General features: G+C 47.5%; 1 protein-coding gene across 2 annotated transcripts in view; it reads right to left on the bottom strand.

Annotated features, from left to right (window-relative positions):
• Nucleotides 1-22651, bottom strand: part of SLC25A48 (solute carrier family 25 member 48) — a 197381-nt gene continuing 174730 nt past the window's right edge. For both annotated transcript variants that reach the window (XM_047731015.1, XM_047731014.1), the window contains 4 exons: nucleotides 11561-11818; nucleotides 9076-9209; nucleotides 1699-1828; nucleotides 1-776 (listed from right to left, as the gene is read on the bottom strand). In XM_047731015.1, the coding sequence (XP_047586971.1) occupies nucleotides 1706-1828; nucleotides 9076-9209; nucleotides 11561-11818 (515 nt within the window). In that variant the 3' untranslated portion in view covers nucleotides 1-776; nucleotides 1699-1705. The remainder of the gene's footprint in view (nucleotides 777-1698; nucleotides 1829-9075; nucleotides 9210-11560; nucleotides 11819-22651) is intronic.

Below are 22651 nucleotides of genomic sequence, written 5' to 3'. Positions count from 1 at the left end.
TTCTGTTTATATTTTCTGTTGTTGTTGGGTTTTTTCTTTTTTTTTCTACAGTAAAGAGGCACTGATTTTATTACAGGATTTTTTGGAAAGCCACTCTCTTCTGGTCACGGGGAGAGTGGCCAGTATCTGAGCACAGCTTTGAGAACCAGACTATTCCTCTGCCTTGTCCCAGACAAAACCCAAGGACAGTAGTGCTTCACTCAAGATGTTTAAGTATGCAAAATGTGTGACTCCTCTTTTCCTTTTAGAAGAGAGGGCGAAGAGCCAAGAGAGCCGTGAATGGGGGTGCTTTAGTGAAAAGCTAAAGCATTTGATATAAAGCCGCCGTTCCAGGGCTTGTCCTGGGTTCAGTCTTGTCGGTCTCATCCATCATGCCCTTCCCCTGGGTCTAGGGTCTGGCCCCATTCACACATGCCAGCAGGCCTTTGCTGCCCCAGGGGTAACAGCAGGGAGGTTTGCTAGACCTTTCTGACGAAGGCCATCCTTCTTGACAGAATTTGCGGTCACCAAGGCCAAAGCAAAATGGTTTCTTGTTGACTAGAAAATTCACTGACTCATTCCCCTTTGTCTTCTCACGTCTGCAGTTACCACTGTGGAGCCAGAGAAGGAGAAACAGGGAGGAAGAGAAGAGAAGGAGTTGAGGGGATACTGGAAGTTGATTGTCCATCTTCTCAATGATGTTTCTGAGTGGCTATCTCAGTGTCAGGTTCTATGCGAGGCACCAGCAATAGAGAAGTGAAGAAACAGTCACAGCTCTCCCAGGACTTTCACGCTGGCTGGGGAGTGAGGAAAGTCATCAGGCAGTTATGATGCAAGGGGATGTGGTAGGGGCTGAGCAGGGGCTGCAGGGGAGAGCCTATAGCAGGCACAACTCATCTTGGCTGAGGCATAAGGGCAGGCTTTCTGGAGGAAAAGACTTGTAGACTAAAGCCTGGATGACAAAGAAGAGTTGGTGAAGGACAAGGGGGATGGGGTGGGGCGTGACAAGATGGTGTGAGGTTGGGAGAATTTGTGCAAAGACCCAGAGGCAAGAGTAAGAATGTGACTTTCAGGATGCTGGTGGTGACGGGGTTGATGACTAAAACTTTACCTAAAGAGCAATGGGGAGCCACTGAGGGCATTTGACGAAGGGAGTCACTTGCTCGGATTTCGTTTCTTAGATCCCTTGGGCTGCAGTGATCTTTTGCAATGAGAGATGAAGAAAGAAAGGGAGTAGGAGGCAGGGACCCAGGGCAAAGACTGTCCTCCAGGGCTTTGGGAGCCACTGGTGGCTCTCAGTCTCATGCTCTGAGTCCAGAAGGGAGGTGGGGAGATGATGTCTGTAACAGAGGGTGGACAGTGTGGTTTAAGTCCTCACTTCTGGGCCTCACCCATTGAATTTGTATAGTAAAGTGAAGTACACTTCTCTCCAAGGGCTGCTGACACTGCTGGATGGGAAAACAGATCGGTGAGCCCACTATCAACAGGTAAATTCTGTGCCGATCTCAGTTACTGGGCACCCGCTCACTACCAGCCACAGGTGGGCATTTCAGAGGGGTCTTCTGATGACAAGAAGGGTGGCCATTGTAGCCCCAGAAATGACAGAGATTAGAAAAGAAATGAATGACAGGGAGGTTTCAGAAAGTCAAGTGTTCATGGCAAAGCAGAGAGTGTCAAGCCCCGGGGAGGTGCAGCTGGCTGGGAAGGAAGCACACTGACCTGGCGCTCAGGGGCTGGGCACGGTGTGGTCCCCACGGATCGCCTTCAGTGAAAGCTCATACCCAAGGAACATGGTGGCACTCATGGGGAAGCCACGCACGGTGTTCACCGTGATGCCTCTGAAAAACACCTGTGGCAGGAGGCAGTGTTATCACAGAGAACTGATCCAGACCCCCTGTAGGGCCACCACTGAGGCATGGAGGAAGGACTGGGGATGTTGGCCACTTGTCCCAGGCTGGGCTCCACAGAGCCCAAAGGACCCTGGTGAGCCAAAACCACCCCAGATGCCCCAGTCATGCCTCTGCCTTGACCCACATCACCTGTGACTGGGCTTTTCCAGTCCAGCCTTATACACATACACTAAATACTGTGGGCAAACTGTTCATCACGGGCACCCACATACACTTGCTTAATTGCTGCTCTTTCTCATGTATATACCCACCTGCACATGTACACACACACAGACACACACACACACACACAGACACACATGCATGCAAGCACCAAATTCTCTGGAACCTGGATATCGGAGCTTTGCACTGCCCTCACTTTGCAATGGTAGACAGAACACCCAGTCAGGACCGACCATTTTGACAGGGTGTCCTCCAAGGGGCAGAGTGGGGAAGAACTCAGGCCACACTTTTAAGACTGTAGATACAAACCGGAGACACAGCTTTGGCATTTAACAGCTGTGTTACTTGGGCAAATGGGGAAGTCTCTGGAACTCAACTTCCCAATGGCAAAATGGGGGTAACGATACTACTGAGCAAATATGGCTGCTGAAGGAATAAACGAGATGCTGCTTTCAAAGCTCTTGTACATGCCTGCCACCCAGCCAGCGCTCCTGGAAAGCTGACGGTCCCCTCACCCTCGTTCTCAGTAGCCGTCTTTACACAGAGGGGTTGTCAATCTTCAGTCATCAGTATGAGTGCTGAGGGTATTGGCCTGTATCGATGAGCTGCTTAACTAGCCATTCATACAAGAACCCTGTATCTGTCTTCCATCCCTTCTGTTGCGAGGGCAGATGATAAGATGTCTCACTCCCTCTCTGAATCTTCCTGCCCAGTGCTGGGTAGAAGTTGATCAGTGTAATATGGTTCCAGCCCTTGCCTGGTTTAAAACCTACCAGGGAGAGATAAGCCCTATGTGGGAATTATTACAATACAGTCTAGAATGTGATGAGAATAGATCAGGGCTTTGGGGTGGGGGGAGGTGGGGAGAGCCTGTCCTTGAATGTCTTCCCTGGGAAGAGACAACACATCTAAGGGAAACACTACCCAAGCATAAATGACCCAGCAAATGTCAGGAATATGCTGTACACCTGTTAGCTAACTCCTGTATATTTACTAGGTGTAATAAATAGAGTTGGTATGGAAATTTTGAAGAAGTAGAAATCCAGCCCTTGTACATTTCCCTAGTTTTCTTGGTTGTGAGGCACTGTGGTGTGATGGTAGGTACAGGCCACTGTCACCGGCCAGGACAGCAGGATGTCTTCCTTCAGGCGAGGCTTCTGCCCCCTAGTACTCTGTATCAGCCTGCAAGACATAGCCTGGTTGTGATGGGGAGAGAAGGGCCTTTGTGGGTTTGGGGGGAGTCTTGACCCTCACAGGGAAGGGAATTGATGGACAAGGATCCCCAAAAGGGAGCAAGTGGCTCAGCTAAACCCAGGACTGATTCAGTCAAGGGGCAAGCAGGACACTTGTAGCATCTAATGTCTAACCTTTCTGGAATCCCCAGGCTCACCCAGAGTGACTATATAACAACAAGGAACTGGCCCAAGCTCCAAAAGGAAAATTCCATGCTGGGTGCTCATAAACACTCCCTGTGGGCCTGCGCTTGGCTCTGCTCTGTGAGGCTGAGCCAGGCAGGGCCCAGATTGGAGTGTGGACCTCCTCTCCCACAGCGCTGGGCCCTACGGGAACCACAGAACACTCCAGACATATAGACACGACCTCCTTCCAGCAGCCCTGGCCTTCTCTGCTCTGAGGCCCAGAAATGGCAAGGTGCAGACGTGCTGGCTTTTACCCTGAGCTTTTTTTTTTTTTTTTTTTTTTTAAGATTTTACTTATTTATTTGAGAGAGAGAGAGAGAGAGAGAGAGAGAGATCACAAGCAGGCAGAGAGGCAGGCAGAGAGAGGGGGAAGCAGGCTCACCGCTGAGCAGAGAACCCGATACGGGGCTTGATCCCAGGACCCCGAGATCATGACCCGAGCCGAAGGCAGAGGCTTAACCCACTAAGCCACCCAGGCACCCCTACCCTGAGCTTTTGGAACACAAAACCACCAGAGCTGGTCTCTCCTCATGGAGCCTCGATGGCTCCCCACTTCCCAGGGAAGTCTACATCCTTCCCTGGCCTGCCAAGACCCTTATGCTTGGGCCCTGCACTTTCTCTGGGAAAGCCTCTTACACCTGAAATTCTGGGCAAGTTAACAACCTGTCATTCCTCCAAGAAGCCAGCTCTCTTCCACCACTGGTTGTCTTCTGTTCTGTCTGCTGGAATGTTCCCCAGGCCTGGCTGTATCCTCTAGCAGTCTTCCCAGGGCCACCCCAAGCTGGACTGTGGCCCGCTGTCTTCTGTGCACTCAGAATCTCTGCCATCACAGCACTTCTCACACTGTCCCTAACTACCCTTCATCTGTCTGAATCCCTGTTAATCTCAGTCAGGGCAGTGACAGCAGAGCTCTGTGTGGTTTACCTTGGAACCCCCAGCATCTACACATCTGAATCCCCAACATTTACACTTCAGAACCCCCAGCATCTAGTGCTTTTCTTGGCCCAGAGGGCCCTTTATAAATCTTATAAATGAATCAGTGGACAGATGAATGGATGGATGGAATGGGATGGAATGAACAAATTCCTTGTTGTGAAAAGGGAACAGTCTCTGAGCTCGAATAGTCTTGCTGAGGTTAGTGGTAGTGGGGGATTCTGAGAATGGAGGGACAGCCCCGGTCCCCAGATGGCAGAACCAAATGGCAGCCAGCTCTGCTACCTCAGGAAATGGCTCTTTCTACAAATGTTCCTCTCCACCTCTCCTTATTCTCAAGTTCAGTCTCAAGCCACTGTCACAAACCCCCTCCCAACAGCCACCTCCGTGCAGCTGAAGGATACCAACTCCCTCTTCTGGCCTCCTGATCTCGATGGTAACTCTCCCAGGGTGTGCAATGGCCCAAGTAACCCATGACGAATGTCATGGCAGGCAGAGAACAGGCTTCTTTTTTGATTTGGGAATGCCCCCAAAGTCCTAGACTTCTAATTCCCTTTATCAAAAAGGCTGCTTTCCTGGTAATCATGAAGTGAGTTACAAAGAACTGCCAAACTTGGCAGTGACTGGGTACAATCACCATTATTCTACTCCTTCCTCAACCTTTATCCCCACTGAGTTTTCCTTCCATAGGGAGGTGGGGACAGGTTGGCTTACCCTGCCTCAGTGTGCCATGGTAAAAACAGTTTGGGAATGGATGCACCACAGAGCCAGCTGTGACAGGAGCCATCTACTGGGCCCCCAGAAAAGCCATTCCTCCTGCTGCTGGGAAGGACTTGGAGACTAGCCAGCTGTACAGGGCTATGTGGGACGTTGTCATCACGTTACTCTTTGTGTTTACATGCAAACACATATACAAACATATATAAATATAACTATCCACATATAAGCTTGCACAGTATGTGAATGTTTTTGGAATACATTAGAAGAAACTCACAACAGTGATTGCCTTTGAGAGAAGATTGAAGACCAAGGAGGGCCAATTGGCCTTATATCCTCTTTTACCTTTTGAAACTTCCTATGTTCATACATTATCTATTTTAAAACCAACTAATAAAAAAATTAAAAATGACTTGCAGTCAGTGAGTGGTTAATCCAAGCTGAATACTGCTACTTCTATCTAAAACCTGTCTCTGAATATAAACTATGGACCAATGCTACAGAGATTAAGAAATCAATCATCTCACCTCAGTTGCCTTCCAGGACCTTGTTCTTAACAGAGCACAGTAATTTTTGGATGAAATAATATAAGCAATATATTAAGACTCTGTAGACTTTATAGGATTAGGACACAATATTTTGACACATTAATTTGAGTAACTTGACACATTAATATTTTAATTAAGAGCAGACAAGAATATATAAAATAAAAGAGTATCCTGTTTGACTATCTCTCACATGTCCCTCTGTACCCTTCACGAACTGTGCCTCTACTAAAATAATACAAAAAACAAGTGAGGTGAGGATTCTAGGAAGGTGGCAGAATCGAAAATGCCAGCAGTCTCCTTCCTTACCTAGATAAGAGATGCACTGACAGAATCCACCTGATGTAACTATTTTGGAATTCTGGGGTTTGTTAAAGGCTTACAACTTCCAGGAGAAGGTTTGGACAGTAAATCTGGTTAATTTCAGTCCATTTAAGCTCATAGCAAGGTAGGAGCTACCCATCCTCCACCCCCAGACCTGTGGCAGCAGGTGCACACATGCTCTAGGAGCAATCTGCACACACAGACTGTGGAAGCCAGAGTGGACAATAAGGACCCTGTCTTGCAAATATTGGAGATCTGTGTTTTGATCACTGATTGCTGTTTCTGATCACAGAAGTGCAAAGAGGAAAGTAGCCATGGTTGTTTCTTCTACCCCAACTGATGCAAGTCCTTCCTCCTCTGGCCAATGCCCCTTTCCCTTGTCATTTTTCTCTTTCCTTTTTCTCTTTTCTTTTTGGAAGCTAGATGTTAAAGACTAGGACATTCAAAAGCAACTTCATGTATGGGAAAATTGGAAAGTAACCATGCATTCCCAGAGAAAGGCTCAGAAAAGAACTGAGAGGATCTTAAGTTTACACTTTGGGCTAATCTTTGGCAAAAAGACAGCCTATGACAATCTGAAAAGTGAAACAATAAACAAAAACAATAATAAAACACACCAGACACTGGGGAAAGAGGGGAGAAATCTGATTTCCAGAGTTAACACATAATTAAATTAAATTCATAATTAAATAAAAGTCTAATCTTCAATAAAAAAATAACAAGGCATAAAATGAAACAAGAAAGTATGGTCCATTCAAAGAAAAAATAAATCAAGAGAAACTGTCCCTGAAAAAGACCTGACAGCAGATCAAGCTGACAAAGACTTTGGAACTATCTTAAAGATGCTTGAAAAACTAAAGGAAGAGATGAAGAAAGTCCAGAAAATGACACACGAACAAAATGAAAACATCAATATGAAATAAAAAAATCTAGAAAGAAACCAGACAAAAATTCTTTAGCTGAAAAGCACAGTAACTGGAATGAAAAATTCACTAAAAGGATTCAAAGGTATATTTGAGCAGGCAGAAAAAAGAATGAGCAAACTTAAAAATAAGACAATGAAAATTACTGCAGTTGAGAAAAAGAAACAAAATTGAAGAACAGTGAAAAGAACCTAGGGGATCTGTGGAAAACTGTTAAGAAAATAAATATATGCATTATGGGAGTCCCAAAAGGAGAAGAGAGGGCAGAGAATGTCTCGAGTAGTAATAGCCAAAAACTTCCCCAGTTTGGTGAAAGACAGGACTATAAACATCAAAGACACTTAATGACTCCAAGTAAAATAAACTCAAAGAAACCCACATCAAGACACATTATAATCAAACTTTTCAAAGCAGCAAGATAGAAGGAGCACATTATAAATAATCCTCAATAGGTTTAATAGCGGATTACTTATCAGACACTTTAGAGACCAGAAGTCAACAGGCCAACATAGCCAAAGAGCTAAAAGAAAAAATGTCAGTCAAGAATCCTTTATCCAGGAAAACTATGCTTTGAGACTGAAGGTCTTATTCCCAGGTTTATTCCCAGATAAACAAAAGCCAAGGAAGTTCATCACCACTCGGTCTACCCTGCAAGAAATGCTCGAAGGGGCTGTGGAGGGTGAAACGAAACAGCACTAGAGAGTAACCTGAATCTGTATAAAGAAACAAAGAGCTCAGTAAAGGTGAATTAATGATGAGAGTGACATCAGCAACATGACAGTATAAAATGTCCTTATCTTGTCCCCACCCCAACAACATAAATTGGGCATCCATCCACTCACACAGATGCCTCTGTGGGAGTTCTGGGATCCAGGAGCACATCCCGATGGATGCAAGAGTCCTGCCCGCCTGTGTATCAGGGACTAGGCAGAGAGACCTCAGTACTGGCAGGGGGAGCTTCAGCAGCCCATGGACTGGCTCTAGCCCATCTCAGCTGCAGTCTGGGAGCATCTGGAGAAAAAGGACTTGGCCAGCGTGTGTGTGTGTGTGTGTGTGTGTGTGTGTGTGTGTGTGTGTGTGTTAGAGAGAGAGAAAAAGAGAGAGAGAGGAGAGAGAGTCTGGATGTACTGGAGTGGATAGTGAGCCAAGACTGGAGGGCTGGGGATGAGGCAGCCATGTGAAGAAAGGTCCAGCGTCCAGTAGTAACATTAACACTAGTGAAACTACTAACACTAATAGTAAAGCTAAGAACAATGCCTAACTCTTTGTAAATATACTCTGTATGTAATGCATGAAGCTAAGTACTTTTTAGATGCCTAATTTAATCCTACTAGCAAATATCCCTGTTGTTCATGGTAGGGATGATTATCCTTGGAGAAATGGAGGCCCAGAGGTGAAACAACTTGCCTGGACCTCCCCCAGCTCATGAGTAGCCAGGCTGGCTTTAACTTGAGTCTGCTGACTTGAAGGGGGAAGCCAAGAAACCTGGGGAGGGCCCCCGGAGGTAGAACATGCATGACGGTTTCTCTGGAGGATACTAGGAGTTATCACAGGTGGCAATATAGACAGAGATGATTTTGTTTATAGCCTTAGATGCCAAACTTGGAATTCCTAGGACAGTTCAGACACCAGAAGGGGCTTGGATTTAGACAAGCCTTTTGGGTGCAGGGAGGAGGAAAGAGAAAGGGAGCAAGGCCAAGTTGTAGGCTGCCCCATAGCTGAGACCAAAGGTGACAGGATGTGGACTCGAGTGGGGTAAGAGAGAAGAAGACAGACCAGGGGACTAGACATTGTGAGATGTGATGACCAACGTGGCTCTGGGACCCCCGACTTGGAGGATGAGGCACCAAGTATTGAGTGAGGAAGCACCTCCAAGCCTTTCCTGATGAGAAAGCAAGCTTTGGTGACAGGGAGATGTGGCTCCAGGTCCTGGTTCTTCCATGCACCAGCTGTGTGACCTCAGGTTACCAGCCCTCTCTGAGCTTGTCTCTTCCACCAACCTGGGGCATGGACTAGATGAGACAAGGATCTAAGTAAGGCTTGATGTGGTAACTGCCAGAACTTCAGTTTCCTGATTCCCCTCTCTATAATCTCATATCCCCCAAAATGTCTGGCCTACCTTCCCGGGACTGACATGACCCCATGTCACCACTGTGGGGCTTACTTTAAGACCTTCCTTCTGGTAACTCTGGGAGATACAATCCAGGACACCTTTGTATTTGTTTAAATAAACCCCGTCAGCTTGGAGTCGACTTTTCACGACATCCATAGGAGTTGCCGTCCCCCAAGAAATTGCTCCTGTAAAGAAAGAGACAAACAGGTGTGAGGGACTGACTGGTTGGGATCTGCTGGGGACGTGGCTCCCTGCCCCTTCCCATCATTTACAGGCTTAACAGGCTGCTGGGGGATGTGGAATGAGCTCAGTCAGGACCTGTGAAGACCATCCCTGACCTTCCCTCACCAGTCACTGTGGAACTTTAGAGAAGTCTCCTCCTCTGGGCCTACAGTACCGACCTTCATGGGGTTCCTGTTAGGACGAATAAACAGATGCACACAAAGCATTGAGCACAGTGCCAGGCCCACAGCCAGCACTTTGTCCAGATGCCTTTATTGGCAGCTTTTACTGGAGAGACAAGAATAGGCCCCACCAATCCTTGGCAGTGCCTTTCCAGGGCTTCAAGGGCCACAGCCCAGAGCAAAGGCTGTGGCGGAAGGCTTGCAGCTCCCCAGAAACAGAAGGGACTCTGAATACAGAGAAGCTAAACAAACACTTGCAGATAGGCTGCTTGCCAACCAAGGGCCAAGTAAGGACTGGAAAGAGCAGGAAGGTCTTTACAAATCTGGTCACTTTTCTGGATATCTGAAACTGAAGCCTCGGGACGATGTAACACTGAGTCATCCTCACTGGAGAAGCTCGGGTGCCCTAGTTTGAGCACTTCTGTGACTTTAAAGGACTCTAGGAAAACAATGCCAGGTTACTGTATAAACATGAAAATTGGCACATCCTTAGACAGGAAAAGAAAAAAAACTGATGCCAAAGTCCAGGGCAGCTGGTTTGCAAAGTTTAGTAATTGCTGTCCAGAGACTCGCAAATGATGCCTTAGCCTGTCCTGGACCCACTGCCCATCCCAGCCTCCAGCCACCATGGCCTCCTGCCCATGATCCTCTGGGAATCCTCACACCTCCCTTCCCTCTTGCCTCCTGCCGGATAATGGGGCTGCTTCCCCTGGAGTCTGTCCATGTACTCCCCGGCATACTCTCCTGTTCCTCAGCCCATGGGCAAGGGCAATACAAAATGTAGTCTACCTACCAGGCCACTCAAACCTGCTCTCACCAGAATCGAGAATGGTTGGGGCCTTGTCCTCTCAGCCAGAGAGTGCTTAGTAAGCACTTACTAGGATCTGGCAGAGGCCGGACCTCACACACATGAGGGCAGAGGGCAGACACTGGTGTTTGGCAGGTAAGAAATGGGCTTTGTTATGTGTTTGCTGAGTTTTGAGCATAGATAATGATGATGATATGGGGGCGGGGGAAGTGGAGGAGGAATATCAATTTTCTTCTTTCCAGAAGATCTTTCCCATCAATATCACACATGCTGTGTTATCAGTCTTTTTAAAAAGCATCCCTCTCTTGATTTCCCTACCTTTCTCTGGAGATAGCTGCATACCACTCTCCCATCACAGCACAGCTAAACCCCTCAGACATATTGTGTGTCCTCAGACTGTCCAATTTCTTTCATCCCATTCTCTCCTAGTCCAACTTCAGTTGGGTGTTTCCACCCCTCTCTTCACCAAAATGGGTCTTGTCACAGTCCCTGACAACCTACCTATTGCTAAATCCAGGCAGCAAGTATAGCAAGTGCAAAGGCCCTGAGGTGGGGAGAAGCCAGGCATGGTCAGGGTAAAGCAAGGAGACCAGTCTGGCTAGAGCAGAGCAAGCAAGGGGAGAGGAGCAGAAAAAGACTGTAGAAGGGTAACAGGCAGCTGGATCATAAAGGGACTGAAAACCACTGTAAGAACACTGATTTTTACGCAAAACGAAGTGGAGATACTGTGTGGTTTCTGAATAGGGAGGGTGAGTAACCAGCCCATGGTCACCAAATGAGTAAGAGAGGATTTGAACTGGGATCTTGCTGACTGCAGAGTCCCTGCTATGCTGTCTTAATTAGCTGTATGCCCTTGGGTTGGTCACTTAATCTCTCTGAATCTCAGTTTTCTCATCTGAAAAATGGGAAGACTGATTCTTCCCTTAAAGAGTTAAAGACATTCTCACTTTAGAAAGGGTTTGCTGTGTCAACATTCAAAAACGGTGAACCCCAATAACAGATTTCCTCTTCAAAGCTCAGTAATACCTAACATAGAAGAAAGGGTCAGAGTACATCTTCTGACTGGAAGTTCCACAATCCTGAATAGGAACTTGCCATTCCCACAGATCCAGAGGAAAGGAGAGGCAAAAAAGAGGGAAAGGCATTCCCAGACTTTCCTCTGTCTGGCTCGGTCTGGCACATAGTAGGTGCTGAATAAAGAATTGTTGGATGAGTGGCTAGATGATTTGTGCCCTTTCCTGGGCTGAGAAGGGCATGACAGGCCTCCCAGTCATCCCAGGACAAGGGTCAGCCCAGGGACAGGGGTCAGTATGGCTGTCCTTACCTGCCATGCCACCGGCTAGCCACACGGCACAGGGGCTGGGGCCCGTGCAGGCCTCAGGTGTGATCCACTCATTCAGGAACACATAGGGGATGAAGTAGAGGCAGTAGCCTGGGACATCCCTCAGCAGCATGGCACCAACGCCCCGGTACATCCCTGCCAGGCCCTCAGTCCGCACGATGGTTGCAATGCAATGCACAGGTCCCTGGTAAATGGGCTGCACCCCAAGAGCCACTGCCCTGGGTTTCAAACCAAGGTTGGCTGCAAAGACAGGGAGGAGAAGATGAAAAGTGACCCAGGGGGCAAGAGACTGGCCCATCTCCAGCGCTGGAGCTAGCCTGGCCCAACGACAATTTTCACTCCCATGCCCTGTTGGTTTTTACCAAAGCTTCTGACCCTAGCAGTTCATACCGAGATTCTCAAGCCCCAGCAGGAAGGCCAACATGTGCAGCCAGCTGTACAGCCAGACTGGAGACTATGCCTGCTGGGTGAGAAAGCACCAGGTGCCTGAAGGGCTTTTGGTCAACCACCGCTATGTCTTTGTAAGCAGCAGTGACTGCAGAATGTCCAAGATCAAAGATGAACAAGCTGTACCAAACTCTTCCCTGAAGCAGAGGTTGCAAAATCAATGTACTCTGTATGTGTATGTGCATGTGTGAACTTGTGCACGGTGTGGTTAAAAAAACATATGAATATCTTCTCCTGTTCTGTCAGTTGTGTAAGGGCTGGTATCCAAAATCCATAAAGAATGTATCAAACTCAACACCCAAAGGACAAATAATCCAATCAAAAAATAGACAGAAGACATGAATAGATACTTTTGCAAAGAAAACATCCAAATGACCAACAAACACATGAAAAAGTGTTCAACATCACTAGGCATCAGGGAAATACAAATCAAAACCACAATGAGATACCCCCTCACACCAGTCAGAATGGCTGAAATTAACCAGTCAGGAAACGACAGATGCTGACGAGGATGCGGAGAAAGGGGAACCCTCCTACACTGTTGGTGGGAATGCAAGCTGGTGCATCCACTCTGGAAAACAACATGGAGGTTCCTCAAAAAGTTGAAAATAGAACTACCCTATGACCCAGCAATTGCACTACTGGGTATTTACACTAAAGATACAAATGTAGTGATCCGAAGGGGCACGTGCACCGAATGTTTATAGCAGCAATGTTCATAATAGCCAAACTACGGAAAGAACCTAGATGTCCATCAACAGATGAAAGGATAAAGACGATGTGGTATATGTATATTCCATATACAATGGAATACTACACAGCCATCAAAAGAAATGAAACATTTGCAACAACATGGATGGAACTAGAGGGTATTATGCTGAATGAAATAAGTCAATTAGAGAAAGACAATTATCATATGATCTCTCTGATATGAGGAAATGAGAGGCAGGGCAGGGGGGTTTTGGGGGGTAGGGAGGGAAAAAATGAAACAAGGTAGGATTGGGAGGGAGACAAACCATAAGAGACTCTTAATCTCACGGAACTGACTGAGGGTTGTGGGGGTGGTGGGGGGGTAGGGATGGGGTGGTGGGGTGATGGACATTGGGGAGGGTATGTGCTATGGTGAGTGTTGTGGAATGTGTAAGACTGATGATTCACAGACCTGTACCCCTGGGGCAAATAATACATTACATGTTAACCAAAAAAAAAAAAAAAAAAGCATATGAGATTTGAACCCAGACTGTTCTGGTTCCAAATCCAAAACCCACTACTTAATAACTTCTCAACCTTGGTAGGCCACATTTTTCAGCCTTTGGTTCCTTAACTTTAAAAAGACAATAGGCCAGGAGCATCTGGGTGGCTCTGTGGGTTAAGCCTCTGCCTCCGTCTCAGGTCATGATCTCAGGGTCCTGAGATCAAGCCCCACATCGGGCTCTCTGCTCCACGGGGAGCCTGCTCTCCCCTCTCTCTCTGCCTGCCTCTCTGCCTACTTGTGATCTCTCTCTCTGTCAAATAGGTAAATAAAATCTTAAAAAGAAAAAAAAGATAATGGGCCAACTACTTATTGCATACAAAGTTGCTAAGAAAGTAGATCTTAAAAGTTCTCTACACACACACACACACACACACACACACACACACACAGGGTAACTATAGGATATGACTAATGTGTTAACTAACCTTACCTTGGTAACCACTTCACAATACACATGCATATTAAATAATCAAGTTGTATACCTTAAACTTACACAATGTTATATGTCAATCATTTCTTAATAAAGCAGCAAACATTTCTAAAGGAAAAAGAAGAGAACAGGTCAGTATGCATAAGGCAATATTATAAAGTGCTGAGCATGGTACTAGGAACACTGTAGGGGGAGAATAATTTACCCACAGATCATTACTGAGACTGAGATGATTGGCATGAATTGGGAGGATACATGGGCTGGAGGGCTGGACATGCTGTCCCTCCAGCATTGGCTAGCAAGCAGTGACTCTGTCTCTTCCTTTTAATCCTTCCACCAGGCTCCCGTCTCCTTCTCTGATGCTCATCTCCCCAGCTGTGGATGCTTTATCTCAGCTTTGACTCCTGACCAGAGAGGCCCCCCAGTCCCAGGGCTGATGCAGTGCACTCTTATTTTCAACACTCCGTTCTTGAGGAACCAACATGGTACGGCCAGGAAAGAAACAGAACGAAGCTTCCCTGTGACACACACCTATGTTACGACCTGGGTTTAGTTCCCTGTATGTGGCATCTCACTTTGGTTTTGCACTGACAAAGAGGCAATAACTTTCATTACTGAACAGCTGAATTTCCAAGTTTCCCAAACAGTCCCATCCTTCTCCGATGAAAGGTTAGGAGCAAAGATTCAGGTTCATGATTCTATAATCCAAACTGAAGATCTGAGAGTCAAGTACAACCTGTCTTTCTGCTCATCCCAGAAGGAGGTAAGGTAGAGGGGGAGATTCCTATTTGCCTGGGAAGTGTGCTTGGGCAAATGAATCCTGTATTTCCTTTTTGTGCAAGGGGAAGAGACTAATTACAGACTTGTGCATTCAGCCAACTACAGTATGGGCAGGAGGCTGAGTCCTGTTCACTGCCACAGCAGATCCCCCAGGAAGGGAGCAAGTGTGGTGGCCACCCCTGGGGGCAAAGGGCCTCTGAGCTCAGAGCGAGATCAGACACTGTGGTCTTTGAAAGCCCACTGAGATATCATTGCCCACCCCTTCCTTTCCCAAATCCACTATGATGCTGCCAGTGTCACCCTGGGAAATTCTGGGATGAAACAGAATAGATGTAATTGTCCCAACATCTCAACTTTACCTGGGTCATGCTCATGTCCAAGTAGCACTGACCTGACCCAAGAGTCAAGGTTTTCATGAATCAACTACCGGTAGGATGTGGCTCTCAGAAGTTACTGATTGAAGGAGAGTGTCCTGATAATATTCTGCTTATGTAGAGGTACAAATGTGAAAAAAATACTTGCCCAACCTCCAACATGCCTTATCAACAAAACACCTGTACTTTTTTCCCTTTTCTTCCTAGGATAAGCAATAAGGAACTTCTCTGATATTCTCCCATGTTTGTTATATAAGCAATCTAGTTTTTACTGCTTAAGAATTATCCATTTATGGCTATTAAAGCAATATAATTGTCATGGGGATTGCCATCCTCTGGAATACTAACATGAGTCTAACTGGCAGCCAGCGCCTTCTGAACACAAAGCCACTGGAACTCCTTCTATCTCCCTCATCCCCAGCGTTAAAGTGCGCGCGCGCGCACACACACACACACGCTTATTTGGAAATAATTTCCAGCTTGCAAAAAAGGGCAAAAAAGAAAACTTAATACAGAGAACACCCTTATACATCCTTTCCCTGGATTCACCTAATGTTAACATTTTACCTCATTTGTTTTACGGTTTGAGTGCTCTCTCTCTCTCTCTCTCTCTCCCCTCTCCCTTCTCACTGAACAGATGTCCCTGTCCCAGTGCATAAACTTTGCCTGGGCTGTGTTCATCTCCAAGATCAGTGACCTGACCCGGAATCAAGGGTTTCATGAATGAGGTATGGGTATGACTTGGCTTTCAGGAGTTACTGATAAGAAAGATCCTCATAAAAATCTTCCTTGTGTGGAGGTGCCAATGTTGGAAAAACATCTGGTAAACTTTGAACTAGCTTTGTCAACAAGACCCAAACTTGCACTTTTTTTTTTTAATCCTTTTCCCCAAGGTAAGCAATAAGGAAATTCTCTGTATACACATGCATATCTTTTTCACACATATGTACATAACATTATTTTCTGAACCATTTCAGGGTTAGATACCGAATGGTTCTTTACCCCTAAATCCTTCAGTAATTGTTGCCTAACAATAGGGATACTGCCTTAAATGCCAGAGTAGTTATCAGTCTCATAATATATGTTGATAATACCGTTACCTAATGTACTAGCTATACTCAAGTTACCACTTGATCTTGTACTGACCTGTTCGGCATTCCTCCCTTCACTAGTGCAGGATCTAGTCCAGCCAGTTACTGCACTTAGTCGTCATGATTCTTCAGGTTCCTTTATTTATTTTTGTTTTTAGTAAGCACCACACCCAACCTGGGGCTGGAACTCATGACCCCAAGATCAAGGGTCACACTCTGCTGACTGAGCCAGCCAGGTGCCCCTAGTTCCTTTAATCTGGATCATTTCTACAGCTTTTCTTTCTTTTTAACGACACCAGCATTTTTTATTAGTGTGCTGCCTCCCTTCTTATGAATAAAACCTTCCTCATTTGTGGTTTGATGTTTCCTTGTTATCACATTGAGATGATGCATTCTTGGCTGAACTTCCTCCCCATTCTCACCTCTCCTCCCATGAAAACTGATGACTCTCAGGAGCCCCTGGTCTTCTCTGGCCTCCTGTCCTAGTTTTTATTAGTTTCCTTTTTCAATTTGGATATAATTTATATTCAATAAAAGGTGTAGCTTGTAGGTATACATTTGATGAGTTCTGACAACTGCATGCACCTGGGTTACCACACCCTCCTGAGAAAATGACATCTTATACTTGAAGTAACCTGTTTGATCACAGCCCACTAAGACACAGTGAAGATTCCAAGCCTACCTACCCTCTCCTGATTGTTTTTGAAGGTACAGGCACTCTGTGACATCAATGATGTGTCACTCAATGAGAAACAAATCTTCCAGCTAGTGGATGGTTGTTACTGGCCCATCTGCATTAGCAATAGTGGCAAGGACTGTTCATATGGGACCACAAAGCAGAAAACAGAAGCAACTCTTAATCAGTTGCACCAACCAAGAGATGCTCAGAGGCAGGGCCCATCAGGGGGAGGCCCCCCTTGGGAGGGGGCGTGGTCCGAGAGGCGTGGCCCGGGAAGGAGAGCTTGAGACAGGACCTGGGGAGGTGTGGCTTGAGAGGCGTGCCCCCCCCCCCCGGGGGGAGGTACGGCTTAGAAAACGTGACTGGGGGAGGCGGGGTTTGGGAGACCGGCAGGGTTTGACAGTTCACTTAGAAAAGAGCTGAATCAGAGTTCTTGGTAACTCTAGCTGTTTAAAACAAACTTTGGTGACCTTTAAAAATGGACTTGGGAGGTTGCCTGCAAGCAGCTTTTGGAAATAGGCGCAACGGAAATCCATAAATCTGCATTTGTTTGTGCAAGGAACCCAAGGAAGGGGGTGAGGTGCTTGGTGAGTGAGTACTTTGCTCACACTGAACCACCTGTTCTCAGCCAGTTGTTTTTGATCCTTCAGGGCTTAGCTTGGGGGTGTACACGTGAGTGTAAAGGGATTCACATAGGGCATATTTTTTTCTGGGACAAAATGTATTTAGTTTCTCTAATTAGAATTTTTTGTTCCAAAATGGGGATTAAATTATAAATCAAACTTTGATCATTTTTTATCAGGAGGCTTTGCTATTGACACTATTTTTTTCTGTACTCTAAATGAAGACCCTGTTACCTTTTATGATGATACATATGGATTAAAACTCTGAAACACTCAGGATGCTTGTGGTTTTCTTTGTTTTCCCAAATTCACTTAGGACCAATTCAAGCTCCCTATTATCAAGACAGGCAGGAAGTGGGGCACCTGGGTGGCTCAGATGGTTAAGCATCTGCCTTTGACTCAGGTCATGATCCTGAGGTCCTGGGATCAAGCCCCACATCGGGCTCCCTGTTCAGCCAGGAGCCTGCTTCTCCCTCCGTTTCTGCCTCTCTCTCTCTCTCATGAATAAATAAATCTAAAAAAAAAAAAAAAAAAAAAAGACAAGATGCTCAAAGTCAATGAAATGGGCCCCTACCTAGCTCCTAATCCTCATCAAGGAGCAGAGGACAGCCTATTCAGTTCTTAAAACAAAACAAAACAAAACAAAAAAACCCTCTGGGGCGCCTGGGTGGCTCAGTGGGTTAAGCCTCTGCCTTCTGCTCAGGTCATGATCCCAGGGTCCTGGGATAGAGCCCCACAGCCGGCTCTCTGCTCAGCAGGGAGCCTGCTTCCCCCTCTTTCTCTCTGCCTGCCTCTCTGGCTACTTGTGATTTCTGTCAAATAAATAAATAAATAAAATCTTTAAAACAAAAACCTCTCCTCCAAGCTCCCTCACCTCGACCAGCTGGCCTACTTGGTCTATGCGGCTGGGAGGCAGGAGACACAGAAGCTGGGGACCATCATTCCTTAGACTATACGGTGTGGCCATTTAACTTCACTGCTCTGCCCACCAGTGTAAGGCGTCTTGCTTACTGGCCTCTGACTGGGCCCTCCTGGCAGGTGCCTCTGCAGGAGGTAGGAGTTTTCAGGTTTGGCCTGTCCTAACAGGTACCCATGCAGCCCCTCTTGGGAGTTCTCCCACTTCGGAGGGCCTGAACCAGCCTAGATGCAGTCTGGGTCCCCGCAGATTTGCCTCTCAGAAGCCAGGGGTTTACCCGTGCATACTGCTGGGCCCTTCCCAGGCACAAACATGAAAAACTTGCATCTCGTTCCTTTCTCAGATATTGTTCAATGTCTTCAATGGACCCTAACTGTGGAAACAGGAAAGGCACCTGAAACACAATGGCTGGTCACTGATCCACTGCAGTAAGGGGTCGCCAGCCCTCAGAAACACAAAGGTCCATCCACTTTCTGGAAGGGAAAGGCCCACGAGACTTCTCCTATGTACTCATAGTCAGGCATGGGATGAAAACACATTATTTCTCAACAGGTCACTTTCTACAGAAAATCCTTAATAACTAAGCCATCCACAGATGAGGTCCCGCTGCTCCCCATCAGTGACGTACAGGGTTACCAGGTACAGGTTACACAGGTTATTGTGCTCAAATATTTCTAGGCCAGGGAACTCCCAAATCAAAGAGCACACACTTATCTCAGGAACCCACAAACTGCTAAGCATTATAGATTCACAGGACTCCTAAAGTATCTCACATACATGTGTAACCGTTTTTCTCCTACGTGGACATGCTATTGCAGGGAACGCAACAAAAATTTACTTAACTATACTAATTATCCAATAGTAACTGATCGTATGCGGCTTCTTCATCCACAGACACTGAAGGTGCAGCTGCTGTTCTGCGGGTTGGACGCCATGTAACGGATTTAAAAAGGCATTCCCTGGAAAATCTGGGATTAGAAGCAGCTGGGATTCACTTTGCTGCTGGGTGGCTGTTTACTATACAATCCAGTGCAAGGGAACCCGCCACAGTGGCCCGCAGTTTCCACCGCTGCTTAGAAAAGGGAAACAAAAAATACCCTGCCACCTCTTTCGCTTTTGTGAAAACTGAGTGACAATTGGCAAAGGTACTTTACTTGAGGCAAATAGTCATTCCTATTTGATTACCCCTCTCCTGATAGGACTCCAGATTCTGGGAGTGCTGGACCTGCCAACCTCAGGCAGCGGTGGCCTGCAGCCAAACCTACTGGGGGAGGTTGTAGATGCCCACACAGGACCAACGACTATCAATACTAGCACTGAGTCCCCAAATCAGGACCATACTTGCCCTCATCAGTTGATATAAAGACCAAATGGATGTGTCATCCACGTATGTAACCTCACAATGGTGTGTTACGTTGTATGCACCGTCATTTCATCTCTGCTAGCTGTGTGGGACCCCAGTTTGGAAAAGATTCAGCCAAACCACCCAGGATTCAAGGATTCCTCTTGAACTACACGGCTAAATGCCTGGCCTCTTCACAAATTTCTTCCCTTTACTTTTGGGCTGTTATGGCTCCAGCCCTCACTTCCTATTGGCAGCCCACAGCCTACCTGACAAGAAGGCTCAGGCTGTAGGGTCCTGGCTTGTCTCCAGTCCCTCGTCATACTCCAGGGATTCCTCCTGCCCTCCCACATAGATTTTCTTCTTCGGGAGTTAAATGGAACAACATTCAGAGAGGTTAGCATTAGTTATTCTTGATCTGCAATGGGAAAGTCTTGAAAAATCTGCTGTATCAGAAGGCTGCTCCTCCCCAAGGCCAACCTGCCTGGAGAAGAATGTTCTTGGCAGCCATCCATCTTTACGGTAGCGATAAAACTATGTTGCCAAAGAGACAAACTGATGTACGTGGTCAGGGCCTCTGAGGCCCCGTTGGTGACCTTCCCAGCCAGACATTGCCGAAGACTCAGAAAAATCAGAGAAATGGTTTCATCCCACTTTTGTCATCCTTGGGCTCAGGCGGGCTTTGTGTTCTGGCATGTGGTTGATGATCTCTTCCACCCAGATCCACCCCTCATTCGGCCCTCTCTGATGTTACCATTCCAGCCCTATTTATCTCGGCTCCTATGCTCTGAAATTAGGATCCTCTTCTCTCCAAATCTTGGCCACATTCTGTCCCCTTCATTCTGTTCGGGCTCTTGAACATGGTAGAGGCTGGCCTTGCAATGAGGTCTCCCTCAACCTCCTTCCTCTTGCCCTCAAAATCCTTTCTGGGTATCAGGCTCCTTGCTCAGCGGGGAGCCTGCTTCTCCCTCTGCCTCTGCCTGCCACTCTGTCTGCCTGTGCTCATGCTCTCTCTCTCTCTCTAACAAATAATTAAATAAAATCTTAAAAAAAAAAAAATCCTTTCTGGGGGTGCCTGGGTGGCTCAGTGGGTTGAGCCCCTGCCTTCGGCTCGGGTCATGATCTCAGGGTCCTGGGATCGAGCCCTGTGTCCGGCTCTCTGCTCAGCGGAGAGCCTGCATTCCTCTCTCTCTCTCTGTCTCTCTGCCTACTTGTGATCTCTGTCTGTCAAATGAATAAATAAAATCTTAAAAAAAAAAAATCCTTTCTGAATTGTCTGTTTTATTCTCCTCTCCCAACCCAGAAACAAAAGGCTTGTTCCTTCCCCAGCCCTTGGTCTCTGTCCCTAGTGTCACCTCCCACCTCAGCCATTCTCCCCTCTTGATTCCCTTTTGCCTACTTTGGTGACCGGAGTTTCCCAGGACTCTGCCTCCTGGGGCACTGGAGGTGGACGGGCCAGGGCCATGCCCTGTTGCAGCGTGTCACATCTGAGGAAGCATGTCACCCAACACATCACCCAATCTGAGCCTCAGTTTCCCCGTTTGTAAGATAAAGAGAATGACGGCACCTCTTTTACACAGTTGCTGTGACGATTTAATGGCAGGGGTGTGTTAGCACAGCACGCATGGTATGGGCTTGGCCACTGCTGACCACGGCCATTGATGCCACTGGAACTTCTCCCTGAGCTCTTTCCTGACTCTTTCCCTTCATCTCCACCTCTTCCTATCTGTAGCTCACCTTGACATTTGCACCCAATTCATGGCCTCAGTGGTCACTTCTCTGTCACACCCCTGACTCCTCCTCCAGCCCCGACATTCCAGCTGTGGCACCTCCCACATGAACCGAGCCAGACTCAGTATGTTCTCACTCCAGCCAGCCCTCCTGCCAGGCTCCAGAACGGCAGCAGTGACAGTAATGTGTATGGGTGACAAGCCCCACACCAACTGGTGCCTCACACACTTCGCCATTTCATTCCCGGTGGCGGGGGAGGGGGGCGTCCTCCCTCACAGTCACCCAACTGTGCAGTCCTGGGTCAGTGCAGACACTTCCCTCTCCTGCCTGGCCCACTGATTCCCCACCACAAATACCTCCAACTGGCCACTCCCCTCCATTCCCAGAGACCAAGGCCCTGGGCCCCCTGGTCTGTGGCAGCACACCCAAATCAACCCACCACCACTACTTTCCCCACCTTTTCCATCTCTCCTAAAGGCACATCCAGCTTCCTCCCACACAGCTCTGCTCAGGTCATTCTGCTGCCCAAGAGGCCGCACTGCCTGCTGAACGGCACCTAAGCCCATGCTCAGCTAAGTTAATCCAAACTCTTCACAACTCCCCCCTGCGCCTTCCCCTCCCTGCATTGTAGTTAGAACTCTGACCCTGTGCTACAGTGCTCTCCATTCCCACGTGTCCGTCTCCAAAGCCTTGCCAGTATTCCAACACCCCATCAAAGGCCACTTCCTCTCTGGAGTCTTCCTGACCTGCAGAGCCAGACTCTGAGGTTCCAGAGCCTTCCACGGACCGTTCTCATTCTATCACACATCTGATTCCCCACCAGACTGTGCACTCCCTGAACGCAGGGGCTGTGTGTCTGATACCTCTGATCTATCTACTCTGCTTGGATCCCAGCAAGAGTTCGGGACATGTTTGTGAATGACGGAGCCAGAGAGTGAGTCCCAACAGGGGCCACACTCAGCCCTCTGCCTCCAGCGGGGCTGGGTGCAGTCTTGGGCTGGTCGGCACAGAGTTAAAGCTGAGTCCTCCTCCAGTGCCCAAACTGCCTTCTTGGGGCATTGAGGCCTTTGTGATTTGCACATTAATTAGGCTCTCAATGAAAACACAGACCAGAAAGCTCCCAGACTAGGGAAAAGTTGAGTGTCACTGGCCATCGGCCTCCAGGACGTGACTTGGCCGGGGCAGAGGAGGGACTGCTGGCCTCTGGGAACACAGCCCTGAATTCCAGTTCAGGCCCAGCAGGGCACCCAGAGAGGCTCATACCCACACCAAGAGTGATGATGACTTCCAGAGGGAGGGTTTCTTTATCGGAGCCTTACAGTGCAGCTCATGGCCAACTGAACTCAGGCCAGCCTCTGCTTGGTGCCAAGCGGCAGGGGCACCAGGAGCAAACCTCCGTCAAGTT

The sequence above is a fragment of the Lutra lutra genome, chromosome 5, assembly GCF_902655055.1.
Source record: "Lutra lutra chromosome 5, mLutLut1.2, whole genome shotgun sequence".
Lineage (NCBI taxonomy): Eukaryota > Metazoa > Chordata > Mammalia > Carnivora > Mustelidae > Lutra > Lutra lutra.
The sequence above is the reverse complement of the archived record's forward strand: the minus strand, read 5'-3'. Positions and strand labels throughout refer to the sequence as shown.